The 27,535-nt window shown below is 42.8% G+C and overlaps 4 protein-coding genes across 10 annotated transcripts in view; 2 read left to right on the top strand and 2 right to left on the bottom strand.

The window, feature by feature from the left end:
* wasf3b (WASP family member 3b) overlaps window positions 1-4,067 on the bottom strand; it is an 11,298-nt gene extending 7,231 nt beyond the window's left edge. The window contains exon 1 of the mRNA XM_019273713.2: window positions 3,940-4,067. The gene's annotated coding sequence lies outside the window, so the exon portion shown is untranslated. The remainder of the gene's footprint in view (window positions 1-3,939) is intronic.
* Window positions 4,068-5,311: 1,244 nt separating this feature from the next.
* On the bottom strand, window positions 5,312-13,146 carry cdk8 (cyclin dependent kinase 8). The gene is made up of 13 exons (XM_010738457.3): window positions 12,528-13,146; window positions 11,206-11,281; window positions 10,645-10,755; window positions 9,823-9,963; window positions 9,100-9,157; window positions 8,873-9,004; window positions 8,639-8,782; window positions 7,813-7,882; window positions 7,598-7,670; window positions 7,359-7,456; window positions 7,120-7,198; window positions 6,843-7,001; window positions 5,312-6,409 (listed from the first exon to the last, which is right to left on the bottom strand). Exons 1-13 carry the CDS (start codon window positions 12,653-12,655, stop codon window positions 6,284-6,286), a joined length of 1,395 nt encoding a protein of 464 aa, XP_010736759.1. The 5' UTR covers window positions 12,656-13,146; the 3' UTR covers window positions 5,312-6,283.
* Window positions 13,147-15,262: 2,116 nt separating this feature from the next.
* rnf6 (ring finger protein (C3H2C3 type) 6) lies at window positions 15,263-21,127 on the top strand. 3 transcript variants are annotated; one of them, XM_027274238.1, is made up of 4 exons: window positions 15,263-15,527; window positions 16,540-16,695; window positions 16,790-16,912; window positions 17,351-21,127. In XM_027274238.1, the coding sequence occupies exons 1-4, from the start codon at window positions 15,278-15,280 to the stop codon at window positions 19,207-19,209; spliced, it is 2,388 nt and encodes a 795-aa protein (XP_027130039.1). In that variant the 5' UTR covers window positions 15,263-15,277; the 3' UTR covers window positions 19,210-21,127. The 3 variants fall into 3 exon arrangements, with proteins under 3 accessions (XP_027130039.1, XP_019129271.2, XP_027130040.1); XM_019273726.2 differs by having other exon boundaries at window positions 15,338-15,527; window positions 16,790-16,954; XM_027274239.1 differs by lacking the exon at window positions 15,263-15,527 and adding an exon at window positions 15,543-16,303 and having other exon boundaries at window positions 16,790-16,954.
* Window positions 21,128-21,877: 750 nt separating this feature from the next.
* The window catches only part of atp8a2 (ATPase phospholipid transporting 8A2), a 46,693-nt gene continuing 41,035 nt past the window's right edge, over window positions 21,878-27,535 (top strand). For 2 of the 5 annotated variants that reach the window (XM_019273719.2, XM_027274112.1), the window contains exons 1-2: window positions 21,879-22,000; window positions 22,836-23,131. In XM_019273719.2, coding sequence (XP_019129264.2) covers window positions 23,089-23,131 — 43 coding nt within the window. In that variant the 5' untranslated portion in view covers window positions 21,879-22,000; window positions 22,836-23,088. Of the gene's footprint in view, window positions 22,001-22,832; window positions 23,132-23,162; window positions 23,445-25,649; window positions 25,764-27,535 lie in introns of those variants that run through there. The other 3 variants (XM_027274111.1, XM_019273715.2, XM_019273721.2) reach the window with 3 other exon arrangements.

The raw sequence follows: 27,535 nt of genomic DNA, 5'->3' as shown, positions 1-27,535 counted from the left end.
TAATCACAATTTCAAGGAGCTCAATTTGACAGATTGTAATTTTTTCTTGAGTCCAAACAACAGTCCAAAACTCAAAGGTAGTCGATTTACTATCATAGAGGATTAGGAAAATTAGCAAATTTCACATTGAAAAGAGATTTTTTTTGGCATTTCTGCTTAAAAAATAGGTTAAACAATTATTAAAATAATCCAGTTGATCTATAATTTGTTTAAATGTCATCTTTTTTTGATCTTAAATCCTAAAAAACAGCTCAATCATCCTGCTGTTTGGTTATCGTATTAACACACTCACAGGCAAGAATAAATATTGTATGATAGCACCAATAACCATATTCAAAATATAGTTTGAATCATTATTAATCCCAAAGTACTGAGTCAAAATTAAATGTTTGATTCTCCTGTTTCAGGCCATGTCCCCTTTATAAATTAATATATAGAAACATCATTTATATATCTGGGTCTTTAATTGTAAGGCCACCGTCTGTATATACAGTATGTTGTACGTAAAAACTAAAGAGAGAACCGACAGCGATGACCGACAGAGTCCCAAAGCCAGAAGACTTGTGACGACCAGCAGAGAGATTAAAGCATTAGCGATGGGAAGATACAGGGTGCCAGCTAATCCCAGGCCGGCTTGTCACTGGCCCAGCTGGAGTCCTGACACAAACAGATTCGTGGACGTGGTCATATAAACAGCAAAGATGCGGAGTGTGCCAAAGTCAAATGGGAATTTACATAAATGAATGCACTGTTGCTGAACCACTTTCCCCTGTTAGAAACTGAACTTTTCTAAACAAACCCCTTGTCGGCTTGGATCAGACGTTATAAACTCTGTAGTTCAAAGGACTACAGACGATTTCTCAAAGCAGGAGAAATCCCAGGATGCGTCGGAGGCAGCCATCTTATCGGAGCTTCTTCCTGCTTCCTGTTTTTGTAGACTCAGACCTCGCTCCTGTTTCCTGGTCCTCCCTGTGTCACATCTCTTGCTTCCTGTCCAAAACACTTGGCCAGAACAATACAGCCATGGCTCAAGAAGACAGGGAGACGGATGGAAAAAAAAAAAAAGCTTACGGCCTTTCCAAAACTATCCCACACCGTTTTTTTAGATTCGTCAGTCAAGTTACTCGCTCCTTAATTGCAGTTCCAGAGTTTATACTGTGCAGCTATGCCAAAATGAAAACAATCACTTCAGAGGAAAGCAGGTTGGAGAGAAGGCTAATAATAGCTGACAGGTACTAGAAACACAATCGTTTTTAGGATCACAAGAAATTTGATTTGACGGCCGCGTAGCTACAAAATATAGGCTTTTCTAAGTAGGTTAAAGTGTTTATCTTTTATTCTTTGTGACTAATTAGCCAAACAAAAAAGGTGAGGCTGCATCTTCAGTGCAATAAATCACCAACCAAAAGTGAGAAGCTGTGCTGTGCTGTCAGTGTCACCGCAGGAAACCACTGTAATTACAGACTGTGTCATTACAGCTGCTCCAAAACAGCAAAAAAAAAAAAAAGACACTTCTGTTCAGTTCTCGCGTGGCCCCGTTTTCTCAGCTAGCAATGCCCCAACAGCCTCGCACCCAATAAGAGAAAACAAAGGGTAAAATTACACCCTCTCATCTGCTGCCACAAAGGACACCGAGGACAGTCACTGAGGTCTGGTTTGGAGCAAAAGGAGCTGCAAAAGGATGGAAAGAGGTGATGCAAATGAGAAGATTGCATGTTTTTGCTTTTACTGTCTGGCTGGCATGACAATCACATCAATGAGGCGAAATAATGAGCAACCGGGGGGGAGGGAGGACAGAGGAGGGAGGAGGAGGAGGGGGACGGGCCTCGTCTGCTTGTGAGAAATGAGGAGAAAGTAGAAGCTCACGAGAGAGAGAGAGAGAGAGAGAGACGGCAAGTGGGATAAGACAGAAAAGAGACAGTGAATGGGACAGTGTGTGAGAAAGTGCGAAAAGGTGGTGTGTAACATTTAGAGGTGGACAATGTATGTGTGTATCAGTGTGTGTGTGTGTGTGTGTGTGAGGGAGAAAGAGTGTATTTGGTGGGGGAGGGGTATGAACAGGGACCTCGGGGAAGCCACTGAAAGGTTCCCGGGACAATAGAGCTCCGTTCACACGGCAACAGCACTAGCTCTCCCATGCATCCTCCTCCTCCTCCTCCTCCTCCTCCTCCTCTTCGACCTTCTTTAAGGCCCCCTCTACTCTTGCAATGAAAGCGAAGCGAGCGGGTGCTCCTCCTCCTTCATCCTCCGCTCACATGGGGAGAAAGATAGGAGCAAGAAAAGGGAGAAAATAACACCCACAACAACACAGTGCGTTAGCTTTCAAAACATAAATTCTCACTCTCGTGTTTCGGATGCTCGATTTGTTACAACCCCGACATGCATGCGAAAGGCATTCGGGGCATATAAACGCGAACAAACACACACAAACACAGCAGGTAGCCTCTCAACTAACCCATTAGCAGCATATAGTCCCCAAAAAAAAGTCTTTCATCCTTAGAAGGGTGACATTCAGGGTGAAAGAAACACACACTTCCCCTCCCTGTGACTCCGGTAACATCTCCACACCAACACACACAGATTGAAGAGGTCTTTACTACACATGTGAGAACTCCATTAAGATGTGAAAGGGGAGACATTATCAATTTATGAGACCCGAGTACAGCTTCTTGCGTTGCAGGCTGTTTTGCTTGCTTGTTCTCATGTTATGAATAATGCAGTCCGGATTGCGTCAGGTCTCACTGCCCTAAATATGACGTGAATGAAAAAAAATAAAAAATCTGCTGTGACACCGTGCCTGTCCAAGAATGTCCCAATTATCACTCAGGAAGGGCCACCGGATAGGAAACAATCCAGTCATGCTGTGCCTGCGAGGAAGTTTGGGTAAAAAGTATCAAGTGAATAGTGGAAATATGGAACATAAGCATCCTGTGATTATAGGAAAGTAATGATTCAGGGGTTGAGTGTGATCATAACCTGACAAACTGTGTGACTGAGAGGAGTTTGATGTGATGTCATACTTTATATCCAACATCTTCAACCACACCACACCAACCCCGGGCTTTAATCTTTCGGGTAAATCTGCAGGATTATTCGTGCCTCATATAGATGGCTTTTTTTTAATGCAAACATAATAATCCATAATCCTAAAGATGATACAGCAAGCTGAACAGCTGAGTCATTTTGTAGTTCAATCAGGTAAATAAATCAACTGCAACTGACTTAAATCAAAGTTATTTTTTGGCTGTTGCTCAGATATTAAGTTCCATATTTAGCTATTTTACACATTAGATAACTCAGTAATGAATTAATCTGAAATATGATAGACTTATTATCATTATAATATCATTACAGTGTAGTTTATTTGTCATTATTCAACACATTTACCTGGATTTCAGGTGGACTCATCACATAAATCCCCATGCTGAAGTGATAATACAACTTATATTGATGTTTCATGCCTTAAAATCACTCACACACACACACACACACACACACACACACACACGAAACGATGGCAACCGCGATCAATCACTGTTCCGCACCGTCGCTTCCCGTTACTGACGGACTGACCCACATCTGTTCATCTTGTACCTCGGCTCTCCCAAATTTAACCAGCCGTTTCCACGTCTACGCGCCCGATAAACTGATTAACACGCCGGTGTACAACCTCGGCATCAATTATGAGGTCAAAGTTACCCGGCAGAGGTGAAAATATCACATTTTTAAAGCAGGTTTCTGCCGTTTATTATCTCAACTGTCGGAGGAGGAGGAGGGGGGTCCGCTCCAACTGACCACTTGGTTAGCTAGCGTATGTCCAGTGGTCGAGTACTTAGTTTGCACAAATTAGACTACAGTCAACAGAAATAGCCACGCGAATTATTCCAGTTAGATAAAACGTGTTAACAGGCGTTGTAAAAAAGTATTAAAACCCCTCACCAGCACTTGAAATATTAGAAGAAATCAGCCCGTCCGCATGTCCCGTTAGATACTCCTATTAGCTCTTCCATCCTGTGTCCCCCCAGCCCGTCTGGCCACTCCGGGGAAAGAAATCCTTTGAGAGAGTGGACACGCCCACCGGTCACATCCACCAATCACACCCCCAATCAGGGGCTTTAACACATGACGGGCGTTCTCGGCAACCAATAGGAGCTCTCGAATAGGATGAGTGACAGGGATACTCCCCAGCTTGTAAGCGGTGTTGCGAATGGAGGAGGCGGGGCTATGGTTGGGCGTTGCTGAAGAGCTTAAGAGCTTTTTATTATTATTTAACGCAACTGGGTCCAATTCCTTGTCAGAATTATTAGAAATTCACCGAAATTCACACATGCAGACCTATTTAAGTAACAAAAAAAAACAAAACAGAGTTTATAACATGCTTCAGGCAGTGATGCTGGGATAGTATTGTATAACAGACTGAAATAGATGGGCCAGCATCCTGCAGGAAGAGGTTCATGGAGAGGACTTGCTATACTTAGATCTGAGCTTTGCTTTCTTTCCCCAGGTGTGTTTGCAGACAAATAGAGTCTGCAGGAGATGACAGTCATGAAAGCAGCGGGAGGAGAGAGGAGACTGTTTAGACCATTAGGAAAAAGGGAAAAGGAAGTTTCATTATTGAAAACGCAGTCCTGCTTCTCTTCCCCGAACAAGCCGGGAAGAGAAGCCACAGCTTGCATTTGTTATACAGCTGTCAGTTTAACATATATAATTGATTTAGGCATGAATACCAGAGCACATGTGTGTGTGTGTGACTGTAAAGTGGGGCAGTTTAAAGAAAAAAAACAAAAAAAGACTGTGTTGGGTCCAAGTTTGAGATCCTGTGCACGGGAGACAAAAGATTTCACAATGAATTGTTGCTTTTCAAGCAAAAATTGGCAAATATTCTCTAGTTAGATGATTCTCAAAGGTGATGATTGGCTGCTTTTCTTTGAATATTTGCCAGTTTTAGACATTAACTGATGTTTTAGAGACATATTGCCAAAATAGTCAGATTAATCATTAATAAAATCATTTTGTCATGTCAGACTTTAGATTAAAGTCTGACATCTTAAACACCATATCAAAGGATTATGATGAGTAAAGAACAATGAGGGGATGCTGTCAGAAGTGCAAAGTCACCATTAAAATTGATTCTTTCAGCAATTTTCCACACGCACACACATTTCCTGCCAGCTAAGTCTTGTGAAATAGATAACAGCGCTACTTTTGTGAAGCAGGAATGCTGAAAGAAAAGCAAGACATCATTAAAGATGCAAAAGGAGAAGAACTGCTGCATCACTCGCCGGATGCTTCGCACATAATACCAACGATATCAATGTTTCCACTTTTATTGTCAGGATACTTGCTTCATGTAAAATATTTCAATACAATACAGTACAATGCATGTTCCATCTGCCATCCTCCATGCGATTGGTTGGTTTTGTCATCATGTTGTAAGGCTTTCCCACAGCATACAGCAGCCGAGCGCTCAGCCTGCGCGAGCTGCTTTGCCGCTCTCGCCATGAAAACAAAACCATGAAAACAGATTAAATTATAAACTACTAAAATCTTTTTTGTCATCTTTTTTTTTTTTTGTCCTTTCTGAAAACCCTCAATGCCACAGCTGTGGGAGGGGGTGAGGTGGGGGGGCTCCACATCCTCCCAGCATGCTTCACAGCAGCTTCAGTTCAGTCCTCAGCTGAAGCCCTCACAGGGCCCGCACGCACACACACACACAAAATAAACGAACAGATAAGACGGACAGACAGGAGGACAGTCGAACAGGGAATCTGTCACCGCTGGCAGTCACATAGCAGCTTTCAGTCTCATCCAAACTTTGACGGGAAGAGGGTTGGGTGGAGGTGTGGAGACAGGTGGAGAAGAAGAGGGGAGGAGATGACACAACAGATTAACATGTGTCCTCCCAAACCGAGCCATCTTCTCTTGGCTGGTTTGATCACGTCTGAGTAACAGAAACAGGTTGGATTCCGCCATAGCATCCGGTTTTCTCATCCTCCCGCCTTGTGTTTCACCCATCAGGCTTTGCTCTATAGCGGTGTTTCTAATACTGGGGTTACAGTGTGTTATCTTGAAGTGTAGGTTGTTGTCATTCTAACCTAACAGACTGCTGCAGACAAAAGTGCCCTCTGTGGCGTGGTGTTGGGGAGGTTTGTTGCCTTTTGACATCCCCACATCCCTCAGTACATTCGTTCAGGTGGGCGTGGTGAGGGCTGTGTATGTGTCTATATGCGTGTTAAGTGTAAGTATGTACGTATGTGTGCGAGTGTGTGTGTGTCTGTGGGTCTCAGTAGCGGTGGGTCTGGTGGGAGTACTGGGGCGGCTGTTGGGAGGTAGAGGAGTATCCCATGCTGTTTTGGGGCAGTGATGTGCTTGGTCCAGGGTTCTGGTAGGCAGCATGTGGATTGGAGCGCTGCAGGGAGGAAATGAAAGAAAACAAGATTCATTAAAACCTAATTAACTCAACTCTGTGGGCTCTGTGGTATGTTCGTGCCCTCTTGGTTCAAAGGTTTACAAGTTAAGTGAGACAAGAACAAACTTTTATGAACATACATAAAAGGAAACATGGAAGAAATTAGGTCTGTTTGCTGGACTGAGTGCATACAGGTGTACTTTAGGAGGCACAGTAACACACCATTACACAGGATGACAGCAGCTTAATCACATGAACTAGATGTAGACCTAAAAATAATGCATCAAGGCAGAGTCACAATGTTATAAATTACCCAATTATCATAGTTTTTTTTTTTGTTTTTTTTTTTACAAAAGTTACAGTCTTACATACTGTCTGGGGACTGTGCTTTGTGTGGATACAACAGCAGAAAGAAACAGAGAAAGAGACCTACCTGGTAGTCTGAGGTCATAATGAGGCCACCTGAGGTAGTGGTGGGTGGGACAACTCGCACTTTCTTCAGAGGCGGACCCTGGGCATGGCTGTTGTCAGGGTTGCCAGTGTGCCCTGCCCCGTTTGTGTGGTTGTTTCCCTGTTGCTGCTGCTGGTTCTTCTAATATTTACAAAAGAAAAAAGAAATCCATATGTTGCTCAGCCCTATTGTGTGTTTGATTACCTTCACCCTTTTGTATATATTCGTGCTAAAGTGAGACAGTATGTGGATTTCTTACTTTGTCGGCCTTGTCCTCTGGCTCCTCCTCTGTCAAAAACTCCCTCTTGGGGTAGGGAATCTGGCAGCCTGCGAACACACTGGAGAAAAAATGCAAAACAATGTTCATCAACTCGTCTATGACTCTCAGGTTATTAGCTACACATGGTTAGACATCCTAGTTCATGTATCTGAAGCGAAGGAACAGCAGAAGACAGATAAACTGAATAAAAGGCTTGTGTGGGTGGTGCTAGGACTCACTCAGAGGTTGGCAAGGGCTCCTCCAAAAAGTAAGGGTCCTGCATGGCCTGCTCAGATGTGATTCTACGGATGGGGTCCATGGTCAACAGCTTCTGCAGCTTTAATGAATTACAGACAGTGTTAGCCTCAAACAAGAAGTGGCATAATGAGACAAAGCTATAGCTGCTAGGTCATCAGAGATTTGCCATCTTAATAGTACTGTAATGTTTGAGTTATACTTTTAAGGCTGTTTAACTCACCAAGTGGAATGCTTTGCTGTCTGGTTTGACTTTATGTTTTTCCATGTACTTTATAAGGCTGCAGTTTGTGTATCTGTGATAGAGAAGAAACAGAGAACATGCAAAGTTATTACATGATTAGGTACTTGAATATCTTTTTTGCCAGCGCTTTGCTTTGCTCTAACTTTGTTTCTGATCTTTAAGAAAACTGGGACATCAGAGCTCTGCGGACTCACGTGTTCCTCCTAAAGTCTTTCATCAGCGTGGAGTGTTCTGGCATCTTTTTGATGTCCTCCCAGTCTTTATCTGTCAAATGAGGGGAAGACAGGATTACACCACATCACACCCTCCCTCCCTTCAAGAACAGATTATTTAGGTTGTAGGGTCTGGATTACAATCTTTGTAAGCTCAAGAGTTCCCCTTGTTGACAACAAGAACGTAATGAGCTTTACGTGTTTACAGGTTAACATCTGATTTTTTTTTTTTATATAACTGAAAATGACTTGCTCAGTTTCCTCCACAAGCCAAACATCAAAAAGGAACTTAAAAATTTGCCCCTAAAGCAAAATTTGTAGGGCTTGGTTTCCTGCAGAATCAAAACAAAATCCATCACACAGACTGGTGAGTCACATAACTAGAGCAGCAGAGATGGTAGAAGCAGAAAAAAAGAAAAAGAAAGATCAGAAGCATCTTAAGTGAACTGGAAAATACAGGCCCGAATGTAGGCCTGCAAGTAAAAGTTTCTATGTTTGTGACTTGGCTCCATCTATCGTGTCAAAGCACACAGATCATATTACTGCCTAAAGAAAAAGATCGACAAAATAATCTGCCTCTGCGAGGAATGGAAAGTACTCATCCTCCCATGCCATTTTCCATTGAAAAGGCAACACAGCAACTGTGGCACTTTGGGTATAATAGCAGTATAACACTGTTTGGAAAATCAGAAGTACTTATTTCCCATAATATCACAAGTAATACATCCCCTTTTTGAAGCAATTCAGATACATCATTAACAAAACAAATCAGATTTTGCCCCAAAGTCTGACAGCACTTTATTCTCACCAGCAGGGAAGCCCATGACGTTAAAGATGCGGTCCAGTTGGTCGTGGTGGTAAGGGTTACTGGTCTTGATATCCTCCTGGCGACAGTGGAATATGGGCTCAGACGTCAGCAGCTCTGCAAAGATGCAGCCAATCGCCCAGATGTCTGTAAGAAAGAAAGAAATAAATGAAAATGAAAGTCAGCACACATTGGGTAGCTGCACAGACAACACAGGTGGCGTTGCACAATTCTCACCGATGGCTTTGGTGTAGTGCCGAGCCCCAAGCAGTAGTTCAGGTGCTCTGTACCAAAAGGTCACCACCACGGGGTCGAGATCGGCTAAAGGCTTTAGCGGTGAATTGAAGAGACGGGCAAACCCCATGTCCGCTGCAGGATACACATTATAGTGAGTAAAAAAAAAAATTGCAGAATTAAACAGTAAACAAATCTACGTTTTAAAAAAAGGGAGACAGCATACATACCAATCTTTACTCTACCCCTCTCTGGCCCTTCCCCCATCACTAAAATGTTTGCTGGTTTCTGAGGGAGGAAAAGAGACACATAGATAAATGTAAACACAATTCAAATATTTGTTAAAAATGACAACAAATCAACTGAGATTGTTTCAGATTAGTTTGTTAACCTACAGTCCTGCATCCTGTGTGTAATGAAAACTTTGTTGCCGCCCTCTAGTGGACAAATAAATCTAATACAGCCCACATGAGAAGGTCTACCATTATGACATTTTGTGAGTCGGTGTTACTGACAGGTCATTTGGTATTCAAATTAAACTGTGAAAACCTGTAAACAAACTACTTTGAGAGTGTCCTACAGTTCTTTACTTTACAAAACTATTTGCAACACAAGAACGCTTCCTTCATATCACAATTACTATAATTATATTAAATTAAAAAGGTCAGCTTTTAAGTACTGGAACATTGTAGGACAAATGTACACAAGTTTGACTTAAACTGTTTATAACTTATCGTTAGTCTACAAAACAAGAAAACATTTTTAAAACAGGCAGTTTTCACCCATAACTAAACACATGCGGACCGGCAGCTTCACATGCCTCTGACTTGATTCCCTGCCCAATAACAATCTTCCGATCTCTCATCAACTGTTGCCTTGTTTCCCCTTCTACCTAAATATTTTCTCCCTCCCCCTTCTCTTCTCTCCTCCCCTTCCTGCCCCAATCCTCTTACAAGGTCTCTGTGGAGGACCCAGTTGGCGTGGAGGTAATGGATGCCATCCAGGATCTGGTAGAGCAGAGACTTGACCATTCCTCTAGGCAGCTGAAGTGGCTTCTTGTTGGCCTTGGACGCTCTGTGGAACTTAATAATGTGCTACGGAAAGACAAGATAATAGCAATTGTGGTGTGTGTGCGCGCACAATACGATGACTTAAAAAAAAAAAAAAATCCAGCATTGTGTGTCCCCCTTTTCTACATTCTAATGTAAGTTTATGCTACAGGCAAGATGAGCGAGGCTGATGTTTGTGGCATGTGTTTCCACTTCCTTGGGAAGGGAATGTGCGTGTCGCAGCGTTGTGGCAGAAAATAGCATTTAAACTCAGTTCTGATAAACTGCCAACTGTAATGCAGCAGTGGTTTGACTACCAAATGTTGAATACGTCTGGGCCAATGTGTATATTTTAATGAGACTTTGCAATGCATAATTAGCACCATTTTGCCTTGTCTCCATCCTTACAAACGGCTGATGGGGAGTGTGTATATATGCATCAGCGCTATGAGTAATTTGGCAAATGTGCAAAGAAACAGCAGAAGGCCTAAAAATTTATATATATATCCCATTTGTAAACCATGAGAAAAGCGCTTACACGTAATGGGCTGGAATCTGCAGTGTGTGTGTATGTTTTTAAACTAATAAGGAAATTATACAGGAAATGTCCACGTGCATTCACGCTTAAATCACCATATTCAGTCGACTAGATCGTGTTTGATAAGTTATGCCATGCAGCTCAAATGTGTATGTGCATGTGCATATGTGTGTGTGTGTGCATTTTACCCAGAGATCATGTTCGGCGTAGTCAAAGAGCAGCCATACTTTACGGTCTGCATGTGACAGGAAAACCTTCTGCAGTGAGATGACATTGGGGTGCTTTAGCTCCCGCAGCAGCTGCAACACACGAAACCCAATCAGAGGAGCGACCACACCAAGTGTCATGGCAGAGATCATCATGAATGACAAACAGCCAATTTGTACCTAATTAATGAATGTATTAATTTGCTAGAAGTGAGGAATGTGCTGTGCTGATTACTATAAATAACACAAACAGAAGGTGGACACAATAGAGCTGTACAATGCAATAAAAAGAAAAAAAAGGACGTGCAACAACACAGATCTCTAGTTATATTGTGTCTACCCTCTGCACGCATTACATTATTGTTTATTTTATTTTCGAATTTGTCTTCTTCCCAGCTCTTGAGTTGTGCGTCTGTTGCTTACTTAACAAAAGCTACTTTGTGGAGGTGAATTGGACATTACATAAACCACCTTGGAATGGCATGAGGGTGTTTTAACAGAGACCAAACAAAAAAGTGACACAGTAAGCCAAGCGGTTCTTACTGCAATCTCTCTGCAGGCTGACATGGAGATGCCAGTGCCTTCAATCTGCTTGAGGGCGTAGTCCTTATCATCCTTCCTACAAAACAGAAAGAGGCAGAGCAACATCAACACCAGACCAGACTGCGGGCCCCCTGAGAGCTGTCTGCACAGAAACATAAAGAGGGGGCACTTGGCAGCTGGCACAGGGACTCTGAGAAGAGGCCGAGTTGCATTACCTCCAGATTTGTGTAATCAAGCTCACCTCTGAGGCTCAAAACAATAGCGGGGGAGAGGAAACAGGCCCTGTCTGGCAGCTGGAGAGGGACAAACAGAGCACTGGGACTGGCTCTCACTTGAATGAATTGGGTACAGCCCCCTCCCTCACCCTGGCCTAAATCATCTCATAAACCCATGCTTTGTGCCTCCTCAGGCCTCATCCAACTGCTGCAGCACAAATTAGCTTAGAGTCTCATAAACAGCAAGCCTCCTAAAGTGAACACAAACATCTTTAAACACTTTAGGGGCTGTTTTCTGTGGTTCCGGCTGCCAGTATGTCCGTGCTGTGAAAATGGGTCTAGTATGAGGCCTCAAGCTGCCTTCAGCTTTTCCCCCAGCTCTGGTCCGTGTTGTTATAAAGATCACATTAGAAACAGTCGGGAGAAAAAGGGGGAATAAATAAGAGGTTTAGAAATGGTGGGTGGCACTGTGGTGTCCTGAAGGTGCTGAACGTGGACCACAGTGCCTACAGTTCACATCAAGACGGGGACATTTGTTGCATTTCATTCCTCGTTTTTAATGTCATTTTTTAAAAAAATACTTAAAAAGGAGGCGAAAGTGGGACGACGTAGACAAAAAGAGCTGAAGAAAACATTAAAAAAAAGTATGCATGTTATGTTACATTCATATGCACGGTGCAAAAACAGTTTCTCTCTACAAAATCAAGCACAATTAACAGTTTTTAAACCAAGCACGAAGCCCTCAGAGTGATGACAACATTCAAATAAGTTATTGCGGATATATTCACACTGAGATGCACCTGCTGCTCCTAATTTGACTAAATATAACAAAATAATACCTTCCTACCTGGATGTGTCAGGAACCAAAACAACCACAAACACATGACAAGCCTTTTAAACCCACTGTCACTAAGCCTCTCCAGCATCCTGACAGCACAGGGTAATCTCAGGTCCACGTTTCTTATTATAAACCTCATAAAACGACCAGCCTCGATTTGAGGGAGGGGGAGGGAGAGAGAAGTTAATTAAAATGTATTTGGGAGAGGGGAGGTGGAGGCTGGTGGAGGGTTCACTGGCTCAGAGGCCTTGCTGGTCACATCAACTCACCCATCTTTTCTCTTCGCCTTGTACACATGACCGTAGGTGCCTCTTCCCACTTTGCATCCTTCGTACTCAAACAGGTCCTCGACACGCTCTCTCTCGCCGGTCAGCTTCACTTTAAAATCATAGTCCATTTTCACCTCTGTTTGGGATAAACGTACCCGCTCCCTTCCTTTCCTTCTTCTTCTTTTTGTTTTGTTTTAAAGCGTCGCTTTTTCTTTTTTTTTTTTTTTTTTTTTTTTTGGAGGGGGAGGGAGGGCAACTAAGCTACTCCAGCGAAGCTCGGTTTGGTAATTTCGGCTAGTCGCCTTTTCCACCCCAGCGTGGCCCTTTCTTCCCCCTCAGCCCAGCGTCCACATCGAGTTTTCGGCTTGGATTGTTAGTGCCGGAGGGGGGGTGGATGCGCGGTGCTCGGTGGTAGTCCAGGTGGGGAAAAGCGAGCCCCCGTGAATGTAGTCCTTTCTCTTGTTGCTGCGTTTCTCTCAGCCGGTGTCTGCTCCCAAAGAGACGCACTTCACTCGGGGTAACGACGGCGTATTCGCGCACGGCACTGTCGTAAAAGCGTCGCGAAGACAGAGCCCTTGCAAAGAAAAAAAGGAGGTGGACGGATCACACCACGTGGACACGTGAAGATTACAGCTGATGTGTGTGTTTGTTCATTCATAACAAACAAACAAAAAAAATGCATGCATGACAAAATATTTTAATGATATAATACATGCGCATGTTTATTTTTTATTTATAACCTCGGTATAACAGAGGATATGAATCCACTTGTCTTATATTAAAGCGAATACATCGATTATATTTGGCTTATATGACAAAAAGCAAGTTTATTTGCAAAACTTTGTTTTTTTTATTGTTTTTATACATATACAAGCAAAAACCCACACAAACTTTTTATTGTTTTTATACATATACAAGCAAAAACCCACACAAACAGACTAAAAAAATAGCTTCTGCACTAAATTCCCTATTCTTACACTATGGTCACTTTACATTACAATACTTATACATAATACTTTTTATATATCATGCCACTTTTATCCTCAGTACTTGTCTGTGTGAAGGTTGATTGTTTTTCCTGTTAATTGTGTAGGTTATAGATATTTCTGTCTGTTTATTGTGTTTGTTTTTTTTTATTCTGTAGTGTATGCTACACTTTCCTCTGCTGCTGTAACAAGTGAATTTCCCCGTGGTGGAATGAATAAAGTATATCTAATCTAAATGACCACATGAAATAATTTATGGACTGGTGCTCTGTATATACTGTATGTATGTGGATGTATGCGCTGTTTTTATCCCTTGTTTTATTTATGTTTTTTTGTACTCCTGCATTGAAGATGGCCCATAATTTCGTTATGCATTGCATAATGACAATACAGATATAAAACAAAGAAATATAACAACATAACTTAGAACTGCACAGAGGGGATTACAGCTTACATCCATAAATAGATTTTACAGTACTACTCAATTTATTATGAATATCTCTTGTACTATATCAAATCACTGACTTCTGCGTCCATATCAAGACATTTTCTCATGATGGCCTTCCTACTAGCTGTGAGTATAACTTTGTCTAAGAAATACAGAATTGTACATTTCTTCAAGACTAACTTAATACCTCATTCAAAACTGCATTTACTCTTTCCCCAAAATGGTTCTTTTTTTTGGGCGACTCCAGAAGCTGTGTGTATGACACCTTTGCTGCCTTCAGAGATGTTTACCTTTTATGTTAGGTGTGATAATTATTCGCACATTTCAAACACAGAGGCAATTGTTGCAAGTGCTTAATAGGTCAAAGAACAACATTTAAAACCCAGTATAAATGAAAATATGAATTCATTTAAATAGAATAAAATGAAATGGGGTAATCTATAGTTACATAGACAGTTATGGTGCAGTAATAAATAGACAAATAAAAGTGCAGAAGAGAAATTCATTAAACATAGGTAGAAGTGGACAAAGTATGTTTTTTTTTTCTTTCTCCCCAGCCATATGGTATGAGAAATATCTTGTAATATCAACTCATATTAGGTGTCATAACTTCTTATCGTCTTTTATCTTTTCACTGCTTTAGGTTGGAGGTCAATGCCAAGACTGTTCTAGCACTTGGTTTTAGACATGAACTCATCGGTTTGGGTGTAAAAGCACTCAAACCCTTTTTAAGTTTTATTTGTCATATTATACAGATTAACACAGAATACAAAGCAATGTTGGACAAGAGGTAGTCAGCTCAGCAGTAAACAGTGTAACAGCACTACACATAACAATAGAAATAAGCTAAAGTAAAGTAAAATGCAAAACTATAACATTTTAGGTAAAAAAAAAAGAATATTATAGAAATACAATAAAATAGAAAACAAACAAACAAAATAAAAATATGCTAAAATAGAATATGATAAATATGTATGTGTTCTACATGTATATATAAGTATTGAGAAGTGTCATCATATAAATACAATACTTAAAATGTTTATGGACTAAAGTGACACATGGAAAGTAGTAATCGTAATGGATAATATCAAAAGTTTAAAAGTTTAAGTTTAAAAATAATGGGTCTCATTACTTAAACTTTACGTAAAGATGTTGTAGGTGGTCTACTCTTGCTAAATAGAAATTTATAAATACATCTAAAAATTTGAATATGTACAGAGAGAATAAATTATTTGTAGCAAAATTAAACATTTGCATAGGATTTAAATATGTACAGGGGAGTTAAAAATGTACAGAGGAGTTAAACGTTAAAGAAAATGTGCCGGGGAATAAACATATGCATAGAAGATAAATATATAACTGTGTTAAGAAGTCCTACAAATACTGTAAAAGTCACTGATTATTCACAAACTGAGTTTTGCAGACGCTGTGTGTTACCTAGGAACTATTGTTGCCCAGGGGTGGTTGTTTCTGACGGAGCGCGTCATGTAGCACCACTGGTCCCATCTTGGTTTGTGAGAGAAGGGAGAGCAGAGCAAACCGTCCATATTACCGCTGCTTTGTCAGGTACTAAAATCCTTTTAATGTCATTGTCATCTCTTTTAAAAGTACGCCGTGGTTGTGTGTTAGGCTCCGTACACGCTGTCTGCTCCATAAAACGTGTCGTCGCGTCGGTATCCGGAGAGTTATTCAGCCTCGCTGCTCGCAGGCGAGTCAGCTCTCCGCTAACGGCAGACGTGCTAACGTGCTAACGTGCTAAGCGCTCGGCGTTGCGCATTCAAAATGACACTTGGCTCTTTTAACACGCCGCGAAACTGCCTGTCGAGTTCGGGCAGCGGCTCTGTTATTCAACATCTGGGTCATACATGTGAATGTGTCGCAAAGCCTGACGGAGATTCTTTGTCTTTTGCTCTCTCTTTGCCCTGCGTTTACATGGAGGAGACCTCCGTTTAAGTTTATCGCCGTCGTGACCCGCCTTTGCAGAGCGCTGATTGGACGGCTGGCGCGTCCGTCATTAAGAGCAGGCCGCTGATTGGTGGCTAACCAGGATGACAACGCCAGTTTTGTTGCTTTATCCCCCCTCCTCCTCCTCTGCCTGCCTTCAACATGGCCTTCCGTAGCTTCGGTTGTAACTTGGCTAATATTAGCTCTACGTTGTTTATCGGGGTGTTAATTAACAGAGCGTTTATCCACATGTTTAATTAAATTAATTCACTGCGCTCGACGTCGTTAGCAACGGTGCTGTAAGCCTGACTGAGTCTCTTGTTTGGTTTCGATAGAAAATGGATGGCGTTGCCTCAGCTGTCGTCCTTGGTTAGAAGATTAGTCACTGCTGGACTAATGTAATCAAACTACTCTTAACCGAATTGTATTTAGTTACATTCACAGTCTACCTTTGCTCTGTATCTTTCCATAAGAGAGACAAATAGCCATTGGCTCGCTCAGTTCTTGAGCAACATATTGTAATGACATATATTTCCACTTGAACAGTAGAGCAGCCCTTTATTTTTTCCTGAGTTGCTCACTGTAAAGCTGCAGCAGGTAGGTAACACTTCACCCTCATTCATCTCTCTGCCAGCACTTTTCACGGTGATGGACCCTCCTGGTGGGGGAGACGAACGGCGGAGGCAGGCAGAGCGTCTTCGACGGGAGGAGGCGTACTATCACTTCATTAATGAACTGAGCGAAGAGGAGTATCGTCTGATGAGAGACAGCAACCTGCTCGGCACTCCTGGTGAGGACCGGAAAACGTCTACACATGTTTTTAAAGCACATGAAGTGGGTAGTTCTGCTTGACCCGCTCCCTGCCCTGTCTGTATGTTTCACAGGGGAGGTGACGGCTGAGGAGCTCCGGCAGCGTCTCGACGGAGCGAAGGAGCGCATGTCAACTCAGCCCCGCGCTGAGCAGCGCTTGCAGACTGCTGATTCTGGAGAACAGCAGGGCAGCAGCGGTGAGGGAGAGGAGAGAGGGGCTGGAGGGAGACGAGGGGCAGGTAGGGAAGAAAGAAAGAAAGGGGGAGGACTTGTTTCTGTCATCGTTTCAAATCTGGCGTTCCCTAGTCTAGTTAAAATCGTCACTTAATATTAACACAATGTTTTAGGACTGGACAAAGCACGTACTATTAAAAAAAATAAGTGCTCCTGAAACACTTTTTAAAATATCTATAAACTAGGACAAATTTCAATTAATCTTTAATTTTAGTTTGAAATCAGCTTTGGGAAGACGTAAACCAGGTTGCAACACAGTTTCTTTGACTGTGAGTCTGGTTTAGCGTGGCAGTAAATACAGAGGAAGTGTTGCCTTTGAGTAACAGTCTGGTTAAACTACAAGAGAATATTGGGGTGCATACATATTAGTTTACAGTCTTACCCATATGTTTTTTTTACAGGGGGCACAGAGCCTGGAGCAGAAACTTCTAATGGTGACTCATTACTGGAGTGGCTTAACACTTTCAGACGTACTGGCAATGCCACTCGCAGTGGGCAGAGTGGCAACCAGACATGGCGCGCTGTCAGCCGGACCAACCCCAACAGTGGAGAATTTCGCTTTAGTCTCGAAATCAACATCAACCACGATCAGCCAGAGCCGGGGGAGCACAATGACACTGCGGACACTGCAGAGCTGCCAGTGACTGCCCCAAACACGACTTCATCCTCCATACGCACCGCGTCCTCTTTCTCCAACCCCCGCCCTTCAACCACGCCAAGGCCTGCCCCGTACCCAACCCCCCGCCCGGCACTCAGTCGGAGGACGCAGACGCGGCGTACGCGCAGCAGCACTACAACTCTTTCTATGAGCCCACCTGCACTTCCCGCACCGGTGGCCGCCCCAGCTGCTGCTCAGCGGAGAGGTGCCACTTTGCACTCTTTAGCACCTCCTCCGACTCTTCCCAACCCTCCTCTGGATCAAACTACACCTTTGCAACAACAAGCCCTGAATGCAGAAGTAGAGCAGGGCAGTGATCATATGTCTGCTTCTATAGACTGTCCTCGTGTGTCACCCCAGTCTGTATCTCAGGCCCCATCAGTGGGACATGAATTACGGGGCAGTAGGACTCGATCACGTGGTCGTGCACGCAGGGCTGCGGCTGGGGGTGGGGGTGGGGTTTCATCCCGTTTGTCAAGGCGAAGCCGTTCCCCCTTGCACAGAATACCTGTGGCCAGTGCCACTACGCCATCAAGCAGTGGTGCCGGTGGCTCTAGCATTCACACTGTTGAGCCAGGCAGTGGCACAAGCTCCGTTTCCATGGAAACAAGAGAGGCTGTGGCAGAACCTGTAGCTGTAACAGAGCCAGCCGTAGAGACAGGAGAGCGCGAGAGTGAATCCCACGTAATAGGATCAGGAAGTTCAGCGGTGCGACGGCACCCAACCATCATGTTGGACCTACAGGTGAGAAGGATTCGACCTGGGGAAAACCGCGATCGGGACAGCATCGCCAGTAGAACGCGTTCTCGTGCCCGCGTCGCCGAGAATACCGTCACATTTGAAAGTGACAGCGGTGGATTTAGACGCACCATTTCCCGCTCTGAGCGAGCCGGGATCCGCACCTATGTGAGCACTATCCGGATTCCACTGAGACGCATTAGTGAGACGGGCCTGGGGGAGCCAAACTCCACCGCCCTGCGCTCCATCTTGCGGCAGATCATGACTGGGTTTGGGGAGCTGAGCTCCCTAATGGAGACAGAGGCTGATTCTGAAACTGTTGCACCTAGCCACACAGATGCTAGTGGTACAAATAGTAATACCAGCCCAACCAGTCGCCTGCATACAAACGAAAGTGCAGCCAGCCAGGTTGGTACAGGTGTGGCCGACCAGGAGAGGGTGGGACTGGTGGGAAGTGAAGAGGACCAGGGTGGACAAGCCAGGCTCGGAGGAGGTGTAGTGAGCACCACAGAGGGACGGGCCACCAGCAGAGACACCAACAACCTGGTAGAAAATGGCACTCTACCTATTCTGCGGCTGGCACACTTCTTCTTGCTCAATGATGAGGAGGATGATGAACACCCTAGGGGCCTGACTAAAGAGCAGATTGACAATCTATCCACACGTACCTATGGTCAGGCCAGCCTGGAGGGGGAGATGGGTCGCGCATGCAGCGTCTGCATCAACGAGTACGCCCAGGGCAACAAGCTACGTCGCCTGCCCTGCTCCCACGAATTCCACATCCACTGCATCGACCGCTGGCTCTCTGAAAACAACACCTGCCCCATCTGCAGGCAGCCCATACTCACGGTGCATCATGACTGACCTATTTGCTCACAAAACACAACTATCATGCTCCTGGCTGGCTGAACTGAGCAGATCCAAGTGGGCTTTGCATGTACATAGCGCTTTCATGGTTAAAATTTCTTTGAGAATATCCATTGTGTTGAAGTTGAAGAAGGTTGAACCAAAAGTACGGGGGAAAAAAAAAAAAGAAAACTATAAATGCAGAGAATTAACAAAACTTTATTTTTTTAGACTCTTTCTTTTCAGCAACTTCTTGTTTTATTTTCCTCCTGTGATCCGTTTCACCGGTCTCTGTCACAAAGCTTCAGAGCCCCATGTTAATGGATGGCATTAATGCTTACGGAGCTCCTGTAGCCGCTGCTGACTCTAGTCTCACTTTTAGCTCTAGTGTCTGATACATGTGACGTCTCTTTGTCACAACTGGACTACACAGATCACTTCTAGGCTTGATTTATTCGGTATAAGCTGTAAATAACTCACCACTGCTTATATTTAAGGGTTTTGAAACAGCAAGACGCTCCTCACATGTCACACGTTTAGAATGAAAGCAGGAAACCTTCAATCTCCTTCTTTTTTTTTTTTTTTTTACATTCACCATTTTAAAGCTTCAACATCCATTTTAAAGTGTCCCTTTAAAGTTGGTTAAGAAATGTATGATTTATTGGGGATATGTATGAGCTATGTATTTAAGTTTGAATTGAGTTTTATTCTGTACGTCTAGTAGTATTTGTTTGTTTAAGCCCTCTGCATACATTTGTCCCATGTTATTGAAATACAGAATTCATCCATAAAATTCACCCACCTTTTGAAAACATGACATTACCCACAGCAGCACAATTTAAATGAAATCCAGAAGGCATGTGATAATCAGGAATACAGAGTTGTAATTAAGTATGAGTTGTGCAATATGGGGAGAAAAGACAGTATTGTTTGTTTTGCTGTTCATTGTTGTTTACATTGTAATGCCTGATTATCATCTCCACTTAAAAAAAAAAAAGTCTTGTTTACCCTGAAATCATTGTTTCCTGTTGCTGTTTTGGATCCGTACCTGACAGACCCGCCCATGCCCCAGGATCTGTGTCATGAAGTCACATTCAGTAGTTAGCCTGATACATCTGCTCAGCAAAAACCTGGAATTAAAAATAAAAAAATAAAAAGACATACAGAGATTTTAAAGTTGTCCAGCTAACTCTTCACACGATATGACAATTTGAAACTACAGCTTCTGCTAATGAGAATCTGCAACACATCTCTTTCTAATTGGGTCTGTCACAATGCAATGTTTGCAGTCTGTTTCAGTTCAAGTACCAGTGTAACACCTGAATGAGGCAGTGTTAGTAATATGATATTCCTGTATGCTTTTTATAGTTTTAACATTACACGCACAGATATTGGCCATTCCTAGTGTAGCATAGGTGGATTATTTAGCCACCTAGTCAAGTGTGTTGCCGCCAGGGTCACTTTGTGCATCGACAACAGTTCACAGGAGCTACAACACCTCTGCAGTTAACATGTCGCTAATAAACTGCAGGAAAGATGCAGTATAATATGTCAATGTGTGCGAGTGTGGGGTAAGTGTGTATGGTTGAATTGTGTGTGTGTGTGTGTGTGGTTGAATTGTGTGTGTGTGTGGGGTGGGGGGTGCTTGAAGGAATGGTCCCAGTAAACCTTTCTCAGAAAGCTTCTGTTCAGCTAGTGTCCACTCCACCTCCGGGAGTTAGAGAAGGCTGTGGCCACTTGGTTTAAGAAGTGAATATTTATTCTGTTCCTATTTAATAAGATGGAAATCAACTTTTGAAATATGTATTATGTTACAATGTGATGAGAGTAAATGAAACCGTTAAGATAAATATGTTACTATGTAATAAAATGAAGACATGGGTTTTCTTCTCTGCTCCTTAACAATGGAATAAAATGCAGCTTTGTTATGCCTGGAGATCTGGTGTATATGCGTATATACCGTGTGTGCGCACCCACCATTGATGTATCAACTGCCAGCCTCGCTAGCAACCAAAAGAGTTTGTTTTTAGCCACGTGGTGAAAATAGGTGCATCTTGGTAGCTCTAAATCTGTATAAAACTAACATTAAAAGTCCAGTGTGTAACATTTATGGGGATCTATTAGCAGAAATGGAATGCAATAAACATAGCTATGTCTTCATTAGTGTATATTAACCTGAATATAAGAATTGTTATATTTTTGTTGACCATTTTATATCTAGAGGGAGAGGGTCCTCTTCTAGGGCGGCTGCCATTTTGAACCATTGTGTTTCTGACAGACTAATCAAACACTGACTCTAGATAGGACCTTTTGTTTTGTTTTTTTGTGGATTTTATATCCACTGGATCTCCTTCATGTTTAGAACAGAAGGGTGAGGCAAGTTCAGTTGTTTGCAATCTGAAACCTGACCACTAGATGCCACTAAATCCTGCACACTGTACCTTTAAATACCAACTTTAGGTTAACTACTAACTTTCTGAAGCAAAATAATCACAAAATTATTAAATGTATTGATAATCAGTGCATAATTTAGTACTCAACACATTTACAATTCCATTGCTTTAAATAAATAGCAGGTGTAATCTAAACTGACTCTTTAATATTGCTGAAATTATAAAATAACAGCCCTAAAAAAACTCTTAGTTGTAGTTGAATCTTTATATTTTGCAACCAGGGGCTGGTGCGCGCACGTACCCCCCTCATATGATGCGCGCCCCCGAGGTTCAACACAGACAGGCTGCAGACTGTCGTGAAGTGAGCGAGGACCAGGACTGAAGCGAGCGCGTGATGGTCGGCCTTCAAAATAAAGGTCTATAGAGCTTTTTCTCATTCAGATCACACTGTAGCAAATATATCATCATCAACAGCAGCAATTTTGACATGAAATAGTCGGATCAACACAGGTGTTACCACTGATACTAGTTCAGGTTGCTGTGATAACTTTAATTAGTATCATTGGTAACGCCTGTGTTGATCTGACTATTTCAAAATGGCTGCTGTGAAAAAGGTCTATGAATTTAGCTGCTTATTTACTCAGTGGGTCAGTTAATTTGGTCGGTAGATTAATCTGAAAAATACACCATATTTAGCTGTAAAACATTACTTTTTAAGTAGTCTTTACGAATTTAATAGTTTGACCTGTTTACATAGACTTAATATTTGTGCAATATTCACTTTAACCTGTCTGTAGTCACTTTACTATGTTTAAATTAACTATGTACACATGCCACTTTACTTGTACTATCAACATTTTAAATATAATTATAGTAGCATTTACGCATATATTTATTTTATATCTTGTATCTTTATTTTGTATTTCTATATTATTCTTTTTTTTTTTTTTTTTACATAAAACTTTATAATATTGTATTTTACTTCTTTAGTTTCTTTTTTATTCTTCATGTGCTGCTGTTACACTGTTTAGTTAATCTTTTATTGCGTTAACCTGCACATGATAAATAAACCTGAAACTTGAAACATACACAACATTAATCTGGCTACTGTGGATACATCTATATTTAAATGTACTATCACATGATTAAAATGTGAAATGGATGAAGCATGGTAAAGATTTCATTTTAATCCTTCACATAGATAGATGATTTTATTTTGTTTACGCTAACGTACTTTTATTTTGAAAGCAGTGACCGGAAGCAGCACCGTCTCTATTCTGTTTGACTTGACTCTGGCTGAAGCTGCCCTTCACAACATTACCTCCGTGGTCCATCCATGAAATAATGATCCCGGAGCAGCAGCAGCAGCAGCAGCAGCGACAGCAGCGGCGGCCGCAGCCTGGGCCCGGAGCACCGACTCCTTGCTCTGTCGGTGAGCCATGAGCATGCAACCTCTCCGGCCTCCTCGTCCCAGCCTCACCGACTCTCGTTCACCACCAGCAAGATGTATTTCAACCGGAGAGCCAAGAAGATACACAGCGAGGGAGGTAAGCCTCAAAAACACGATTAAACCTGAACTCGATGGGGGTCCGCCCGCCCGCCTCCCTGCCGTGTGATTCGTGACTGTGAAATCGTGTTTATATAAGTGTTCATAATAATAACAGGCCTGTTTATTATAGAGGATACAGCGGCCTGCGTATTTGATATGTGCCTGGCATAATAACGGAGATCGGTGTTGTCCGGGACTGCGGCATGCATGTGGGGTGACTTGCTGTACCGGTATTTATCCTCCAGCCTCGGTCATCTTTTGGCACCGGATCGGGGATGCAAGGGCAAGCAGACTGCAGGCACCTGCTCCAGGTAGCACTGTGCCCTCTGTATGAGCTGGTATTTTAATATAGATAAATGTATTGACCCGTGCTGTGCCTTAACATCACGAACAGATACAGCGTATTTATTCTCGATATGATAAATAGGAGTCTATTGTGTGACCTTATCAGTAAGTTTGCATGCATAATTATGCAATGTTCTGTGCATCAGTGTGGTATTATATAATGTTGTTGCAACAGCCTCTTGTATCTGGAGCATATGGGGGAATTTTCGCATGGTTGACTCGCCTGAATTATGATGATCTGCTCTGACGTCTGAATATTACATGTCATATTTAAGATATATATTTTAAAGCATTCATCTCAAGCTCCTGCAGATCGATTTAAGAACAGCCTATTACCTCGCCGACTTAAAAAAAATAAAAAATAAAAAAAGAGCGCTCTTTATTCTGATCCCGTCCGGAAATGGATCTCACCTCACTTTAAGTCACATCCACATCCACAGGCTGTATTAACGGTGACACTCAGGTGTTGCACACATGACCTGTGTCTGCTATAGGATGTTACTTTAAATAAATGATTAGTTAACTGTAACAGTGGGCCACATTTGCACACAGGGCTTGTATGAATCAAGGGTGTTAATTTAAATAAATGACTTGTTAAACTAAATAGTGGGGAGGCTTTAATCTCACTTTTTAGGGAAGGAAAATGGCTCACATTCTCCTCAGAGTTGGAGAGAGGTTGGGGATGATTTCACTCATGACAAACTGGCATCGGATTAGATTGTCCTGGAAAACAGGAGCATGTGTTTGGTTCATCCATTGGGGGCTTGTAATAGTGACTGGCACATATTGTTGGCTGCTTTGCTGTTGTCTATGTGTGTGTGTGTGTGTGTGTGTGTGTGTGTGTGTGTGTATACATGTCTGTGGCTGCATGCCTTATGCAGCTTCCAGAAAGAGAAAGCAGGGCAATTTATGAGCAGAGATGAGCGCCAACTGGGCCACGCTGTCTTCATGCCCAGAGTTTCCCCAGATATTTATTTGTTGTTTGAAAAAAAAATAAAAATACGCCACTGTATCTTTTTACCCTGGAGCAGCAAAAGTGTCAAAAGGTTGACGCTTACAGTTTTGACGGTATAGAGATTTAAAAAAAAAAAAAAAATCTCACTTTTGCTCCTCATATTAGTAATTCTTGTTCAAGCAGAATAGCAGATGGCCTCACACACGACTCGCACTGCTGCCATATTATGTCATGCTGACCGAGCCATGCGGACGGGCTTCAATTATGAGATTCACTTGTTTTCTTCTTGGTTGTATAAGAGCAGCTAATATAGGACTTTCACTAAGTAGTGGAGACTGTAAGAGTGTTTACCACTGCCGGATTTAAAGCACAGGATGGACCTGGAGGTGGGGGACTTCAGCATGAGTGTCAGTCGGTATGTACATGTGTTCCCTCCTGGATTCTCCACGCTGCCTTTACTGTAATCTCTCGAAGCTTGACCTCTTTCCAATTAGCGAGCTGCACATCCGTGGTGATGACGTCTGCTGCTACCAATCTGTCACATTTGCTCACACAATCTCAGACACAGTCACACACACACTAAATAAGACCATAAATGATGACCAACCCAAATTATATGACCAACATTTGAGTCATTTGTCATGTTTCATTTCAATAGCATCTTTTACACAAGTCCTCTCACAAAGCACTTCTCACATTGGTTTAAAAAGCACATTATACTGTAGACAAAATGTATTCTAGCTTTAGGTCACATTAAACAAACTGTGTCTTGCAGTTTTTCTGAGAGTCTTGAACGTCCCTTTGCATTTGTATTCAAATGTAAGGGTATAATTTGTTCCCGGTGTTGGTGTGTCTAGTTTATGTGAGTCATGCCGCTCAGCCAACTGTCAACAATACATCTGTTTTGGCAAGATAATGACTGGTCGCCATGGCTGCCAAGCTACAGAAGATGCCATTGGGGAGATAGAGAGAGGCCCAATAAATAGCAGCAGCAGCAGCATGGACGTAATTACATAAATCAGACACAAGGGGGCACTCCTGGGCAAGCTACAAGGTTTAATAAAGTCTTCTCTCACTGTTAGTGTCAGACACATGCAAACACACTTACAGTTCAGTCACTGGCACATGGATGATGTGTTGTGTGTGGTATGTGTATATTTACTTGTTGTCTTGTGTGTGTTGTTTTCTCCCGCCGCGGCCTCTCCGGTGCCCACAGAGCAGTTAGTGTTGACCACCATTAGGCAGGAGGCTTCTGAACCGCAGGACCCAGGCCAAGGCCAAGGCGCCGGCGCTACCATGCGTGCCTGCCTCACAGACAGGTTTGACAAAAGTGAGTTTGCTCGAATTAGACTGGATGACGACCCCATTTTTTTGTCCGGGAGTGTCCTAAAAGTGCATGCAGCCATGCGCAAACGGCTAAGAGCAGGTGTCTTCCAACCCTCCGGCCCTCAAGAGCTACGATGCTTACTTACACAAGAGTGTCTCTGGTTGGTGTCTGCAAAGGTTAACTCATGATACTTCTGCTGTGGACCCGAATAATCTGTAGCTCCTTGGGGCCTGGAGCGATGAATGCTGAACAGGAATTAACCCCTCTCACTGCATGTGCTTGTAGATAGTAGGCTGACCAACCACTCAGTCACACGTGTCAGACCATGCTGATGAAGACGGATCAATATGCACCGGGGTCCATCAGGAAAAAAACACTCAATAAGAATACATATGCATGCTGTAGAAGAGAACTCATGCATGTATGGACATGGCATGCCTAAAGAGAGCATGTACATGAACACTGCTGCATGCATGTATGACACACAAGTGACTGAGAGCTGGATTTAGAGAGTAAGCAGGGGAGTAGCTGCATGTAGGGGGGGTTTGCATGTTATCTGGCATTAAAAGATATGTTCAACTGTGTGTGTGAGAGAAAGAGTGTGTCCATAAAACAGTGTCAGTGTGTCTATGTTCATATGCACACATTAGCGTAACATGCCAGTGCCAGTCTCACCTGTAGGATTATCAGGTTACGGATTAACAGCAGTCGAAGTTGCAGAGCAGACAGAGAGGGGATTATCATGCAAGCTCACTTGGTCCGTAAGAGGCTTTCTCGCCTTACTTCCTACTCCGTTGCGGTAGCAAATGGACCCACTGGGAATGCTTGCAGGCTAGGTCGACCACGACCTGTGAAAAGGGCCTGCAGGTCACCTAGGAGACCAGGACGGCAATGGGACGTAGGGGTCGCCCAGGCAGAAGAAGCTCTGTTGGTAATGATTGAGGGCTGGACTGGAGAATACGGGGAGGTTGATGAAAAAGGGATGTTGTGGTTGTGGTTCGGCGTTCAGCTTAAGAACAGTTTAACACGGGGTGTGGCTGTTAAACTTTGCTGTTATTGGGCAATGATTTTTAAAAATCTTTCAAAACATGCTGGGATAAATAATGCACATTTTATGTGATATACTCTGATTTGCCACGCACACTCAGCCACACAAGTGCATATACATCCAAAATGTTTTGACAGATTTCGAGAAAATAGAAAAAAAAAACAGCCAGCGTATCTGTCTTCAGTCTGGCTTCTGGGGGTGGGAATGCTTCGACAGCTGCGGATAATTGTAGCCATTCTACTATAACTGCTGTTATGATTAGTAGCTATTTCTTTTCTGGCTCATTTCAATTCTGAGCTGGGTGTTTGCAAGATGGTACATCTCAATTACCCTGATTGAATGAAACACGTCTCAGAAGTCGTGTTAGTGGCATTTAAAACTCGATTGTGGCAGTCGCACTTATTGACACAACAGCCGAGGGAGACAGCGTGACGGTGGCCGACATGTGACTAATTCTTGAGTGAAGGCTGGCGCGCAGCATCAAGGCAGAGTGTCTAGTGAAATATGTTCTGGACATACTGGAAGATGTAGATGAATTATGCAGCCTGTTGCTATCCATTATTCAGTAGCCTAGTCTGCTTTTTATCAGTTAAAGTTTGGCTAAAGGCCCGGGCAGCTTGGGCTCAGCCCAAAACACAAAGTCAATACTCCATTTAAAGATGTTATGAAGCTTGTGATAAGTGATGACTTCTTCAAATGATGTATGTGATGGATTTAACTGTACATT

The sequence above is a fragment of the Larimichthys crocea genome, chromosome XXIII (genome assembly GCF_000972845.2).
Source record: "Larimichthys crocea isolate SSNF chromosome XXIII, L_crocea_2.0, whole genome shotgun sequence".
NCBI lineage: Eukaryota > Metazoa > Chordata > Actinopteri > Sciaenidae > Larimichthys > Larimichthys crocea.
This window is presented reverse-complemented; position numbering and strand designations above follow the sequence as displayed.

What these genes read in the sequence shown, in the direction of transcription:
- cdk8 (XM_010738457.3), bottom strand. Translation starts at nt 12,655, where the DNA reads ATGGACTATGATTTTAAAGTGAAGCTGACCGGCGAGAGAGAGCGTGTC. An exon ending in CAGCCTGCAGAGAGATTGCA is followed by an intron (nt 10,756 to 11,205) that starts GTAAGAACCGCT and finishes CGTGTGTTGCAG; the next exon opens with CTGCTGCGGGAGCTAAAGCA. An exon ending in GCACTACACCAAAGCCATCG is followed by an intron (nt 8,783 to 8,872) that starts GTGAGAATTGTG and finishes TCTTTCTTACAG; the next exon opens with ACATCTGGGCGATTGGCTGC.
- rnf6 (XM_027274238.1), top strand. Translation starts at nt 15,278, where the DNA reads ATGTGCCGGGGAATAAACATATGCATAGAAGATAAATATATAACTGTG. An exon ending in CAACCTGCTCGGCACTCCTG is followed by an intron (nt 16,696 to 16,789) that starts GTGAGGACCGGA and finishes TATGTTTCACAG; the next exon opens with GGGAGGTGACGGCTGAGGAG. An exon ending in AGAACAGCAGGGCAGCAGCG is followed by an intron (nt 16,913 to 17,350) that starts GTGAGGGAGAGG and finishes TTTTTTTTACAG; the next exon opens with GGGGCACAGAGCCTGGAGCA.